The sequence below is a fragment of the Aotus nancymaae genome, unplaced genomic scaffold (genome assembly GCF_030222135.1).
Source record: "Aotus nancymaae isolate 86718 unplaced genomic scaffold, 86718_ANA_hifiasm-v0.15.2.pri h1tg000006l, whole genome shotgun sequence".
Lineage (NCBI taxonomy): Eukaryota > Metazoa > Chordata > Mammalia > Primates > Aotidae > Aotus > Aotus nancymaae.
Window position 1 is genome coordinate 30,114,962 of NW_026988417.1, and position 15,198 is coordinate 30,130,159.

At 33.8% G+C, this 15,198-nt stretch overlaps 1 protein-coding gene across 6 annotated transcripts in view; it reads left to right on the plus strand.

Moving 5' to 3' along the window:
* PCDH7 (protocadherin 7) overlaps positions 1–15,198 on the plus strand; it is a 421,284-nt gene that overhangs the window by 212,313 nt on the left and 193,773 nt on the right. For 2 of the 6 annotated variants that reach the window (XM_012458207.3, XM_012458198.3), the window contains exon 3: positions 11,901–11,996. The exons of the other annotated variants lie outside the window; for them this stretch is intronic. In XM_012458207.3, coding sequence (XP_012313630.1) covers positions 11,901–11,989 — 89 coding nt within the window. In that variant the 3' untranslated portion in view covers positions 11,990–11,996. The remainder of the gene's footprint in view (positions 1–11,900; positions 11,997–15,198) is intronic. 6 annotated transcript variants of the gene reach the window in all.

Consider the following 15,198-nt stretch of genomic DNA (forward strand, 5'->3'; position numbering starts at 1 on the left):
TAAATTATACTTTCAGAAAGATTTTATTTTGGAAATGTTCTATTAAATTAAAATCAATTGTTTCATACATCGCAAACTTGACAGAAACTGTCTCTTAATATATTGAGATATTTTTGTCTTGTAAAATTAAATAATTTTTATAATAAAATAAGCTTTAATAAATGGCCACAAGAAAATTTGCAGCACATTTGCCTTAAAATTTGGATCATTTTCTCTTATTACTTAACATGCCAACCTGGAATGTAACATAATCTTTGAAGTAAAATACTGGCGAGGAACCCTGTAAGGCGAACTTAAGGTTGTAGTTCCTAATTGCCTTCTGATGCCTTTTTGCCCTCCAGAATAAGGTGTGTCCTTATATTTTTACAACACAAAGTTAAAAATATACAAATATATTAGAGTATTTTAAAATATTATTTCAAGATTATTTCAGTGGACTGATCAAGTATTTCATCATTTTGAAATGTTGTTTACACCTAAAGTGCTAATTTTCCATACAAGGGATATTGTTTTTTAAGGCAAGCCTGAAAATCCCTGGGAGCACTTAGACCTGCCACTGCCAGTGCACAATAGCAGGTCTCAACAAGAAACCCCGTGCCCTGAGACTGAGGCTGACAGTTGGTATTTTAAGTTTCTGTTGAAAACTTATGATAATCCGATATAAATGTGCCTGTTATTTATAATAACCCTTTCAGTATTGTGGTATATTAGGCTTTTCCTGCGCTTTCTCTCAGCACTGGAACTCAGCCATAATTCTGTCCTTGGCTTCTGTATTGCTTGCTATAATAAAGTCCTTCTGATACTACTGGTAATAAACCTTCATGGATGCAATCCAAGATAGACCCTACTGATAACCAAATTCTCTTTAATAGTGAATTGTATTCTTGTGAGACTCCAGCACAGTTATTTTCCTTTAGAGTTAAGGGTTTTACGTTGAGATCATATTTATTTATTTATTTATATCATTGAACAGTCTCACTGCCATGACTAAGAAAATTGCTCCATAAAATATTTGGTAATGTAAATGTGAGAATGAAAGTTATATATCTGATGATTTGTCAAATTTATGGCTTGTACAAACACAACTGTCTCTATAAAGGAATTTAATATACACATTGGAGAAAATTCCTGTAATGCCTAGTAAAAATGAATGCTGTTATACTATGAGATCTCAAAAGCAGGAATCACTCTAGAATTATGCCTTTGGCATTTCTAATCATGCATGGCCTGGCTTTACAAATCTAAATTTGATATAGGAAAACTTACCATAAGTATTTATTATAGAAGTACTTGCTCTCCCACAGAGGATAGCGTTTCATGTACAGGGCCTGCTTTGGATGTATTTCCTTACCTGTTTATTTTATTGGCAAGAAATGGAAGGTCAATTAAGAGTAGGAAGTTAAACTGGATTCAAATTAGAGGAAAAACAGGTCAAAGTTGATGAGCACATGCCTAGAATCTGAGACCAGTGATTACCCCAGATTGAAGAGTTATGGTAGGGAAAAGAAACTCAGGGTTATACCAATAGCCTGAAAATGTAGTAACATTGAAATACGTTTAGGCTCTTTCTTTATATTCCAAGAATTAGGCTTTAAAAAGTATTGGTCCCCATTTTAAAGAGTAGATTTCTCTTGTGCCTTGAATAAAAAAAAATTAACATCACACGTTCTGAACAGATTTTGATTAAAATTCTATTGACAAATTCAGTGTATTTGGTCAGTAAAATTTTAATTTTATAAAATCCTCATTTTAGAATTTTTTTATAATGGACTTCCATTGATTGATACATGCTCACTGATATTTGAGAAATCCCAACATTATGGCCTCTTAATATTTTATAGAATTATATTTTTGCAAACCAAAATAATATACTAGCATAGTACAAAAATATTCTTTGTGCATTATGTATAAATAGAGTATAGATAAAGATTTAGTTTCTTTTTATACAGTATTCTTAAAATAAACTTAGCGATCGTTTTTACAATGAAATCCTTGTGGCATATGGCTTATTCTCAAGTTTCCCCTTCTCTCAACCAGGAAATGTATTACTTAACTGAGATATAAAAGAGCATAGATGGTGGGGAAGAGAAGGAACAGGTCCTTCACACATATTAGCAGGCCCTTATGCCGCTTATTAAGTTTGATGATCCTCAACCAATTCAGACAGCTATTGAAATAAAAAGAAATCAGCAATTTCACAGAAGTATGAAAACATGTGCACATGTACCTTGCTCCTGCAGTTTTATCATCTGTCAGATTTCTCAAGAGTGTACCATATTTTTTTGACTTGAAATAAAACATTATGAATACATACATACATAATGAAATGAGATATATGCTTTGAGGGAATAGCATTGCCCAAAGTTAACAAATAGTTTATATGATTTAAATGATAGTATTTGGAAAGCTACGCTCATGTACAAACTGAATTCCAACTTAGAGCATGCTACTTATCTTTTCAGTTGTACATGAATGTGGTGAGCAGAAAATAATTTTAAAAAAATTTAGTAAGCGTCTGGGATGCTTTATTGTCAAAGAACGACTTGTATTTTAAAAATAAATTAAAATACATTAAGAACAATGTGCGAAGTATTTCAAGTAGATAGGGTGAACAGACTGTTTTACTTTTCCTTCATTCTACATGTCTGTGAATAATCATTCTTTGAAGTTTAAAATTATAAATAACAGTGCAACCATGAGTTATTTCTACTTTACGAAGGAAATCATCCATTTTGTTTTCATTTTCGTTTGGGTAAACTCAGAATGGCTTTGTGTAGCTTCTGCTAATCTTATTCAAGACTGAAGCATTTTTGACAAAAGAATGTTTCCCAATTGTGAGTAGATTATTACATTTATGTGACTAAATTGACTCAGAATTGACAACTGTTGTTTGACTTGGCAAAGTTAGAATATGGTAGTTGATACTTAAAGGATAGAGGTAACAAGTTGTAAGGACAAGAAATTTCAAAGAAGAACCTGTAAATTGGGCTTTAGTGATGAATGGTTGAATAAGGATATTTTATTTTATTCTACTGTTTAAAATGGAAACATAAAAGTTATCACTCTATGTTGTTTACTCCACAGCCCACCCTCACATACATGCACATATACATGAGACCAAAAAATGAGGTAAAATTTACCATCTAATATTTAAATTTAGCTATTCAGACAATCCTTTGTAAAACCTGGATATGTATGCTAGGTGGAGTTAAAAATTTGTCTATGTAGATATAACCTTTACTATCAGTATTTACAAGGTCAGGAAGTAAGAAGTTATGAAGTGAAAAGTTTGGCTTAAGTTTTAGGATATGTAATTTTTAAAACAAAATTCTTTTGAAAATAATTTCTAGAATTTTTTATAATACATTGGCTAGGGTGGAGGCGTGTATTTATTTATTTATTTATTTATTTAATATCCTACCTTACTAGACTTTATGCTACATGATGACATGAAGTTGGAAACCATGTTTTCTTGTTTACTATAATGTATCCAGCTAAACTAGGACAGAGTCTTGCATATAGTAGAATCTCAATAAACTTTTGAATTAATTAATGAATAAATGAATACTCAAGTCAAGGATCTACCCACAAATTCCATTATTACCCATGCTTTAGTGTTTTAATTTTTTTGGCTTGCTCTACTGGTAACTTAATCTACATTGAATTGTGTTAGTAAAGAAATTAGTCAAAATTATTGATTAGTATAAAGCATACTGTATAAAAAATAAATTCAACTTGCTAATCCTAAATTCTTTATAGAGCCTTGATGAAGTGTGTTTTATATTTCAAAATCATGCCTCTCTACGAGGTATAATTTCTTCCTTTCAGTGTCCTAATTGGCAGAACTAAGATGTGAAAAATCAGTTTTTTAAATGTTCTATTCCTTGAGGACCTGAGGACCTCAGGAACTTGAAGATCAAAGATGGCATGATGATGGTGCATACCTAGCATGGGGAAAAGTGCTCGCATTCTCTGTGTACTGTGCCCTTAATAAAATTATATTCTAGATAAGTTATTATTGATTAGTAAACTTTATGAGTAACCCAGGTTGCGAACATCACAATTATGAATTTGAATTCTTACTACATTGGTGATACACAATTAAGTATGTATTTATTTATATATTTATTCAATAATTCCCTTATTACTAAAATATTACTGAAATCGAATTTCAAAGACAGGTGTAAGATTCAGGTCTGACAACCTACGTAAGCAATGGAAGAAGTAGATTATATTTCTGTCTTGAGTAAATTTTTTTTTCTAAATATGCTACTCTTTACACATTTCATTCTATTTTTTGAAGATCCTGGCATACATTTTTAAAATTACAGGTTTTATTTTCTTTTTCCCTGGGAGAAGATAGGGTGACACTGGGTAGAAGTCAAGATTTGCTATGGGTCTGCTAAAGTCTGCATAGGAAAAAATTCTCTGAGTTCCCAAGGTAGTTTATTTTATATTATCATATTTCTATTTTTAAATCGCTTTCATTCATCTTAACCTCTATATCAATTCCACTTTATTGCTGCCCTTTCCACTCTTGTTTATAACTTTAGTCCTCTCTGTACCAGATCACTGCACCCTAAGCTCTCAGCATGATAACCAATTCACTCTCTTTAAATATGCAACAAAACCAATATATTACTGGTGTGCTAATTAACTGTCACAAGCAAAAATACTTTGCATATTTCATCTTTCTTAATTCTCACTGTATTTTTATTATGTGGATTTCATTATTTCACCAGTGAGCAAACTAAGGATTACAGAATTTAAGTGACTTACTTAGTCATGAAGCCAGTGAGTGGCTGAAATGCAATTTGGACAAAATCTGTCAAGGGAAAAAAACAAAACCAAACCAAACCATGTTCTGCCCATCGCATCATGCTATATCTAGCCATACCTTTCTTTCATCAGAATGGTCTTAACCTCTTTCACCTGCATCTCTTCACTGCAGGCCAACTCTTCCTTTAAACAAAACTTGACCAACCTGAGGCCCAGGACGACTTTGATTGTGGTTCAACACAAATTTGTAAACTTTCTTAAAACATTGTGAGATTTTTTGCAATTTTTTTATGGCTCATCAGCTATCGTTAGTGTTAGTGTATTTTATGTGTGGCCCAAGACAAGTTTTCTTCCAATGTGGCTCAGCGAAGCCAAAAGATTGGACACCATTGCTTTAACCTTTACTGCAAATTTTGTCTCTTTTTGTGGAACCCTTCCTGACCATCTCTTCCATAGGTCTTTGCATATCACATCTTGGTAGTAGCATATGTCATGTTAGGGTCTTAAAAATGTATGCATCACTCCTCTTGCTCCAGTGTGGCCTCCATGAGGGCAGGATTACTATTATTTTTTTTTAATTCCTTTCAGTATTGAAGGAGCTTAAATGGGCAGTTCTCAAAGCCAAGCGATCTCAAAACTCCAGGACTCAAAATCATTTCATGATAATATTAGGATATCATTTACTCTTTCGACTCTCATTCTCTCACAAGTGCACAACTGAATTTTCCTGAGGTGACATGCCCTGTGTCAGTGCAACGCATTGAATTCAGACCAGAGAGGATAATCCAGCTCTTCTCTGGTAAGATAATTATTCAAGAGATAGGCAAAGAAAAAAAAAAAAGTGGAACTATGTCATTCTTCATACTTTTTTAAATATGGTAATTTGCTATTAAAATGTATTATTTATGTCAGAATATAATGAATTTATTGTGGCTATTTTCAAACATATATATAACTGATTATTTTTAAAATGTGTTTATTTTAATTTTGAATATGATGAATATCAACAAATATACTCCACATAAGCAAAAGCTCTTTAAGGTCCTCTATAATTTTTAAAGTGTAAAGGAGGCTTGAAAACCAAAGGACATAGGACCACTGACTAAACCAACCTGTAGCATCCATTAACTATTTGATTAACAAAGCTGAATAGTCACACTAATAAACCAATCCAGTGGGGGAGACTATAGATGTTCTAGTGACGACTTAGACTTTCTGTTATTTTATAAACTTACTCTAACAAACAACTATAAGTCAGGAAGATAATGAGCAAATCTCATATTAAAAATATATTCTTTAGAATAAAAGTAAATTTACAATATTTATTATTTCCATTGTATAAAATCATGTATTAGTTAAAATTAAATCGTAAGCAAATATTACTCAATACATTAATCAACAGTTAACTAGGTATCCAGGTAGGTTATTAGCTTTTATGATAAAGGACATAGTGGGTCATGCTATTAGGGTAATACATTGTGAGATTTTTAGGGAGCATGCTTGTGAAATTTAGAAATTTGAAATCTATTAAGTAAAATATTACAGATTTGCCAAGAGTGTTTTACAATGTTTTTAATGCAACTAAATCTTGAAATTTTAATAAATCGTCACCTAAGAAAAATATATCTCAGCTCCAGAGTTACAGACAGCAACATTCTAATTGTCATGAAAATTAATTTTTAAAAAGAAGTGTGTAATATTAAATAAGATTAATGAGCATCTTCAGTTAAAAAGAAAAATATTTACTCTAGATTTAAGAAATTGTAGATTTTACAAAATTTTAAACATGATATGCAACTATTAATACATCATACTTCAACTTTTCATATAGGTGTGTGCATGTATGTTATCTCAAATTCAATTGTAATATATTTCATAGCTTAGATTTACAACTAATTTTTAAATATTATTTACACATTTCTTCATTGTACAATTGTTTATTAAAGCTGATAATTTTAAACACTTTTAAAATTTCAATTTTACTCAGCTGATTTTTACTGCCATTAAGCTATGCAACTTATGTATTTAAATCTCAGGAATACCAGAAACACTATTAATGCTTAATAAAAAAGAGATAAATATAGGATTCATAATTAACTATTTTTTTATCTTAACTCAGTTATAATTCTTAATAAGTTTAAAAAAAAAAGCTTCAGGTGATGCCTGCACAATGACTTATTTTTAAAACGAGTATATTCTTTATTTTTTTATGTTGTCTCATTTATGTCCTGACTGATAACATTACCCAGGGTTTATATGATTACATATTTTGTAATTTGAAAATACTGTTTGTTCTTCAGTTTAAAGGGGATCAGTCACTAGCATATCTGCAGTTTCCTGATTCCCGTGAAAACATGTGACATTCCTCCTTTGCAAAGGTTTCCAGATTCCTTCTCTCCATGTTGCCACTTCTGCTGCCACCCAAAGCCGATCTTAATTCCATCAGGCCACAGTTAGTGCCATCAATGAAGCTGACCTCTCCACACTCCAGCAATGCCTATAACAAGGACATTACGATGATTAAAATGCCCTTTTTGATGATTATTCAGCAACTATTAGCAAGAAGCAGGATTAAAGAAAATCTGAAATGTCTCTGCCTAAAACATGGCCTCCCCTGAGGAATATACCAGACTGTCCATGGTCACAGAAGCCCTGAGTCTCAATGCGACAGATTGTGGGAAAGTCTGAGAGTCGAACTCAGAATGAAAATCTCTGATTTTTCCAATTGTTAGAGAAAATTTACTTTTAAGACAGACTTTACTGATAGGATAAGGAAAACAATACAGTTATCGGGAATGTTGCCACAGCAGGGTAATAATCTCTTCTTGTACATCCTTATACCAGACACACCAGGTTTTGATAAATGTTTACAGACGTAAGCACAGAACAGGGGTCCCAGTGCCTAACTGAACTTCCTGTAATATATTAACGTATGATGTATTAATGTTTAATGTGTCTCTCCTACCTATCAAGGATGTGTTCTGTTGTTTTTCCCACCATCTATTGTTTTTTCCACCACAAGATCCACCCTGTTTGGACAAACTTCGCTGACTCTCCATTTCTCACCCACCACCCTCCCTCCACGCTGCCTTAGGATGTTTTGACTTCTCTTTCCACTTTTCTTTTTTCTACAGCGATTCTTTCATGCTGTCATTCTTTTATACATATCCTATCCAGTCTGTGAAAAAGAGTCTCTCTCCTGTGAATAACATTTACGCCTCTTACATCTTTGCTTTTAATCCCTAACCACCTCAGTATTTAGCAACTATTTTTTTTTTTTGTTTTTTGAGACAGAGTGCCACTCTGTTGCCCAGGCTATAGTGCAATGGCTCAATCTCTGCTCACTACAACCTCTGCCTCCTGGGTTCAAGTGATACTCCTGTCTCAGTCTCCCGATTAGCTTGGATTACAGACATACACCACCACCCTCGGCTAATTTTTTTGTACTTTTAATAGAGAGGGGGTTTTGCCATGTTGGCCAGACTGTTCTCAATCTCCTGACCTCAGATGATCTGCCCGCTTTGGCCTCCCAGAGTGTTGGTATTACAGGTGTGAGTCATCACGCTTGGCCTTAGCCCTTATTCTTTTACCCCAGCTAAAGAATACCAAATGTTCATCAACAATAGACTGGATAAAGAAAATGTGGCACATATACACCATGGAATACTACACAGCCATGAAACACGAGTTTGTGTCTTTCATAGGGACACGGATGAATCTGGAAACCATCATTCTCAGCAAACTGACACAAGAACAGAAAATCAAACACTGCATGGTATCACTCATGGGCAGGTATTGAACAATTAGAACACGTGGACACAGGAATGGGAGCATCTCAACACTTCAGTCAGTTGGAGGGGACTAGGGGAGGGACAGCGGAGGGTTGGGAGGGTGGGGAGGGATGACATGGAGAGAAATACCAGATATAGGTGATGAGGGGAGGAAGGCAGCAAACCACCTTGCCATGTATGTACCTATGCAACAATCCTGCATGATCTGCACATGTACCCCAGAATCTAAAGTACAAATAAAGAAAAAAAAAAAGAACACCTTCCTTAAGAACATTAACCAATGCTTGCTCTGCTTACAGTTGCATGTGTTCTTTACGCTTATTTTATTAAGTCTCACGGCCTTGTGTATCAATCTACCATGTGTCCTTCTACCACGATCATACATTTTTTCCAAGAACAGAAACTAGAAGAGGCAGACTCTAGAGTGGTCAGACCAACAGTATTTTCCATGTAATTCATATTGATTCATCTTTGTGACAGATAATTTCTGTCATTTTGGGAAAACAAACTTATTACAAACTCTTTCTCATCAATGTACTTAATAACAATCACAAACTCTCTCTCCATCTACTTGTTTTTACTAATTATAAGGCTAATTTTCCTTTTGTTACTGTTACCAGGTGAAAATCTAGCTCATATCATTGTCCATACCAAATTCCTACCAAATACCTCATGGGGATGAGGGATTCTTTTATTATCCTGGTCTCTACCTTTTAAATGCATAAAATTTATATTTCTTTCAGGCCACAGTTAGTGCAAACAATCCAGAAATTGCAATTCTCTACTGTATCAGTTATTTTATTTTATTTCTTGTCGTGTAATAATTTATGGGGTACCTAGCAATGTCTTAATGCATATAATATATAGTGATCACATCAGAGTAATTAACATGTGTCCATCATTTCAAATACTTATCATTTCTTTGTGTTGGGAACAATCAATGTCCTCCTTCTAGCTACGTGAAACTATATAATATAATACTGCTATCTGTAGTTGTTCTGCAATAGTAGAGAACACTAGAACCTATTCCTCCTATCTAGCTATAATTTTGCATCCTATAACAATTTTTCCCTATCCCTTCCTCTACCTATCCTTCCCAACCTCTAATATCCTCTATTCTACTTTTTCCTTCCATGACATCAACTCTGTTTAGCTTCTACATGTGAGTGAGAACATGCGGTGCTTAACTTTCTCTTCCTGGTTTATTTGATGCTTTAAGATTCCAGTTTATTTTTTTTGAGTTACCCTTCTATGTTGTTTTGGTTATTTGTAAACTCTGCTATTTATAAAATCCTTTTATATTGCTTATTACATCTTGATAAATTATCAGAGTTTTTCTGTGTTTTATGTGTATATATTTACTTTTTATAGTTTCTCATAAGTATAGCTTTCATTACTTTTAATCTCTCCCAGTGCAGTGCTAATTTATAAATATATTATCCCATAATAATCTACCCTTCTTAAAGCCAAAGGAATAATTTCTACACATAAAGTCTTAGTATATTAGGGACTCGTATGCAAAAATAAAAATGCTGTATTTCATGCTGTATGGAAGATCTGGCCACAAATTAAGAGCATGTGGATTCTTCTCCTTTTTCCTTTTTGGCTTATGAGATTCCCACATTTGCTTCTTCCAAAGACAAAATTCTGATCCCAAAATAATCACTTAGGAATATTTAAATGTACAAAAAATTAGGTTTAATTTTTTCAATTTTATCCTACTGAAATATAGAGGTTTTAAGTTTTTGAAGGGGGATTCAAACTTTAAAATATTACATGTAATATCAATTATTATTTTAAGTTAAATACAAAATTATAGAAATTTATAGGATCCCAAGCAATGGTGCAAAAAGTATATGTTCAATAATATCAGTTAAAAATTATGTTTGTTACTTTGAGTTGTTTCTTTTAAATCAGAGGGCCTAGATGATACTTATGCCTTCAGAATTCTCTGATGTTAATCTCTTATGATAACCGAAAAGTTTCCAAATTTCTCAACTTAAGGGCTGACTAATACTATTGCCTAAGCATTAGGTGGGTCATGTTATTTTAACTAGATATGCTGGCTAATTGTAAGCAGTATGTCAAAGATAAGAGGAGTTGAAACACTGGGAAATTTGGAGACACCCTGTCTAAATAGGATTAAGGCTAAAGGAAAAGGATTATTGTTTTCCAAACTCCTATGATCCTTGTGATAACTGCTTTCCCAAACATTGGGATTAAAGGTTAGATTCACATTTAGAAACAAGAATGCTAACATGTATTAATGAATAGCCTTGTTTTTAGAGAGAAATTCATCAATGTCCTAGCCCTTCTGTATCGAATACACTAAGAAACATATTTGTGTGAGAAGTCACACACAGGAAAACTAGTTCTCGCCTATATTTTTTATTTTTTTACGTTGCTTATTTTCTTCATAAAATACACATCTATTTTTGCAAGTTTATCTTCAAGCTTTTCTAAATAGTTTAAGGAAAACGTTTTTACATATTATTTGCATTTAAATATAAACATACAAAGTTAAATATTTCTTTTAAAATAAATTAATTCTAAGAGAAAAAAAATGTACCAGTGTTTGTTTTACAGTGGTATTATTGCATAGGTTATTAAAACAACTCATCTGTATTAAAATTCAAATAGTTTACCTCCATCAACTGTTTGGTAAACATATTTTTATAAAATTCTGTATACTTATACTTTTCAAAAGTACATATAGTCCAGATTAAACCATGTCTAAAAAATATAATTAAAACATGAACTTTTTTAAACTTTTATTAGTTTGACCTCCTCTAGTATATAGGGATTCTGTTAAATTTAATTGTTTTTATTAGGTTAATAAGTTGAAGTTGTTTTCATGTCAAAACTACATATCCTTAGGAGAATATGAAAAGGAAGGTGCATTGTGAGACAGTTATATAACAGCTGGGTAGAGGCAGAATGAGATGATAATCCTACTGTATGTTAGAAAGAAATAATTATCTATTTGGTATTAAGATCATCTTACAGCTTTTTCTGTTGTTAAAAAAGTTATGCTCATATGTGAATGTCCTGCCTAGTTAAAAAGTGAGGATAAGGTGCTGGCGCATTTTGTAGCAGCCAACTGGGTCCCTCGACATGGAGAATTATAGTAGTAACACTTCAAATTAACACATTTCAAAATATGAATTTGTTTAGATTGTCTTTGAAATTTATATAGATTTTTAAAAAAGAAGAAAGCAAGCAAGCTCAGGGTTTTCGGAAATTGTTTTATTGGCGAGGTCTGTGGATGGACACCATTGTGTAGGGGCTGCTGATTTTCCCTTTACATATTTCCCCATCTCCCTTCCCCAGGTGTTGCTGCCATCACTACCTTTCCCTTCCTCCCCTTTCCTCATGGCAAGACGCATGGAAGAAGAGTGCTGTTAAGGCCTCTCCATTAATCAACAGGTATGGTGGTTCTCATGAAACAGTGTAGCTGCCCCTCTTCTGCATTCTCCATTAATAGTCTGTCTCTTTTACATTTACAAGATAACATTCATCCACTACACAGACCCTTCTGTATGGAAGAATTGTTCAACATGAGCTTATATATTTTCACCATGTTATGCATTACCTAAATCCCTACACAGTGGTAGATTTTTCTAAATGTAAAGAGTTTAGAAGATTTAATGATATAATTCTCAGGGAAAGTTGCTGTGCAGTTTCCTCAACAAAATATATTTAAAAGAAATAAAACTTGTGTATATGAATAAGCCACTTTCAACATTCTACAAACAATTGTTACATAACATACCTTTGAAAGTATAAAACAGGAATATTTCTGTGAATTTTATTTCAAAATTTAATGACATTTGCATCTTCAAAAGCATTGCACAAAATTTTATGCACTTAATTATAATACTCATCGGGTTACAGAAAATTAGGTATAAGTTAGTTCAAATAAATCTAAATGCCCTACAAAGCTATGCCATTCAGATGTGAGAGCTGAATGCATGCTAATTACTTTCTGCAACTTTCTTTTGTCAGCTCAGCTGGTGGCATTTGAGGGAGACAGAGGAGACTGTTGATTCAGTCCAAGATATCCTTCATTCAGGGTGCTATATTTTGAAAGGAGCTAGGCCCTTAGGGCTCAAACTCCAGCACAGTCATAACCTATAAAACATGAACACTCAGTCATCATCAGGAAACGCCCGCCTTCATGACTTCTTTCTTCACTGGCCGAACGAGTCCTCCCAGCTCCTGCAGGGGCTTGTTTTGATGTATCAGACTTTGCAATACAGTGTTGTGACTCTCTCAGGTTAAGACACATGACTAAAATGCTACCTTTGGGCTAGGAAGATTCTTGGCAGATGACTTAGAAAAATAATGTGTCTATGGGTGTGCATGTGTATAGCAACATTATTCGTAGTATTCTTTAAAATAGTAGCATAATTAAGACTTCTCTGTGTGCACAAAGCAAAGCATTTCAATTTACATGCATTTTCACCGAACATTAGAAGATCATATTTCATTTTTTCACTGTACTTGAGTGCATTGGAATACTGGAGAAATTGGAAAGTTAATGAATGTTAGTCTGGACGATTAATCTTCATTTAGAAATGTATGGTTTTCTATTAGATAAAGCTCTGATCATTGAGTATCTTTCATGCTCTCACTTCTACCCACATTTCTTGTCTTTATATTATGTTTTAACCTTGAATGCACACTGCGCTCTGTGCTCTGCAGCTTTCTCAGAGGGTGCAATCTTTCATGTCCACAGGCCTTCGCACAGTTAGGTCTCTCCATCTGGAAGGCACTTTACCTGTGCCTGTTTGGAAAATTCACACACAAAAAATAATAAAGGCAACTATGTGCTGAGGATTTATTGTGTATGGGCACAGTGTTAATGAGCTTCACTTCCATTTCCTTAATTCATATGCACAAAGAAACTATGAGTTAGAAATTATTACTCATTTTATATAATAGGTAAGAAAACTCAGACTTGACGAAGTCAAGAGGGGCCAAGATTACTCAGGATTGACCAAAGTGGCACATGCCTTATATAACTTCTCCTCATTTCTCCCCAGGAAAGCAGTACTCTCATTCATGCTCAACTCTGTGTTCCTAGAGGTCAATAATTCTACCTTATCTTTTCTTGTTTTTTTTTTCTGGAGACAAAGTCTCACTTTATAGTCCAGGCTGGAGTGCAGTGGTGCAATCTCTGCTCACTGCAGTCTCTGCCTTCCAGGTCCCAGTTTAAGCAATTCTCCTGCCTCAGTCTCCTGAGTAGCTGGGATTACAGGCACATGCCACCATGCCCAGCTAATTTTTATATTTTTAGTAGAAACAGGGTTTCACCATGTTGGCCAGGCTAGTCCTGAACTCCTGACCTCATGATCCACCCGCCTCAGCCTCCCAAAGTGCTGGGATTACAGGCGTGAGCCACTGCGCCTGGCCTGCCTTATCTTTTACAAGCTCTTCAATGTCCACAGTATTTGTTACTCACTAAATGTTGATTAAATGAATGAATTGTTTACAAAAGAGCCATTCATCTTCTTCATGTGAACATGGACCCTTCCTCTCACCCATACTTCCCTCTACTTTGTTTTTATTCTCTTCTTAGTTTGTTGCTCTTGGCCATTATTAGCTTCATAGATTACTCAATATATTTTCTATAATAAATAATTTGTAATTTCTCTTCAGATTTAAGACCTGTAACTACAAACTGAGTCAATATAAAATAATTGCATCCCTAGAAAAAGAAACTGATAATTCAAATCCTGTAACATTTATCAAATCTAATAGCAGGAAAGGAAGCACAGAAATACGTATAGCTCACACAGAAAGAAGAAAATTCAAACAAAAAATTTTAAAGATATGAGGAAAGGAAATTACAAAAATTATACATGAGATTATAGGAAAATAAAGGGAATAGGCTTGAATAGGAAAACAGTTGTATCAGTTTACCACAAAAAGGAAAACAGTGGATAAGTAAAAAGGTAATTAAGGAAAAGAGGCCAAATTGAGGAGAAAAACAAATCTTTGAGAAAAAAGAAGCGAAACAACTTTTGGAAAGTGAATCTAAGAGAAGTAAAAAAATGAAGGAAATGTGTCATTAAAAGCCACAAACACTGAAAGGACTTTAAAAGAATATTCACGAGGTCAAGAGATCAAGACCATCCTGGTCAACATGGTGAAACCCCATCTCTACTAAAAATACAAAAATTAGCTGGGCATGGTGGTGCACGCCTGTAGTCCCAGCTACTCAGGAGGCTGAGGCAGGAGAATTGCTTGAACCCGGGAGGCGGAGGTTGCAGTGAGCCAAGATAGTGCCATTGCACTCAAGCCTGGGTAACAAGAGCAAAACTCTGTCTCAAAAAAAAAAAAAGAATATGAATTAAAATTAGGAGGAAAAAAAATCACTGCAGGTAGAAAGAAATAAGTTTGTTTACGCGTTTGTGTTTCCTCATTCTTAGAAAAGCCTTTGAGGTAAAGTGACTGGAAAGCAAAAGGGCAAGTTAAGATGCATTTATTTGTGTACACTGTATGTTTTTAGGAATTTTTCTGTGACAACAGTTTTCTTGAGAGCAAGATACAGTCTTAAGCATTAGAACTAAAATAGTTGTGCCTAGAGAATACCGTTGAGACAGGGCTTGCTGGGAAACTAAGT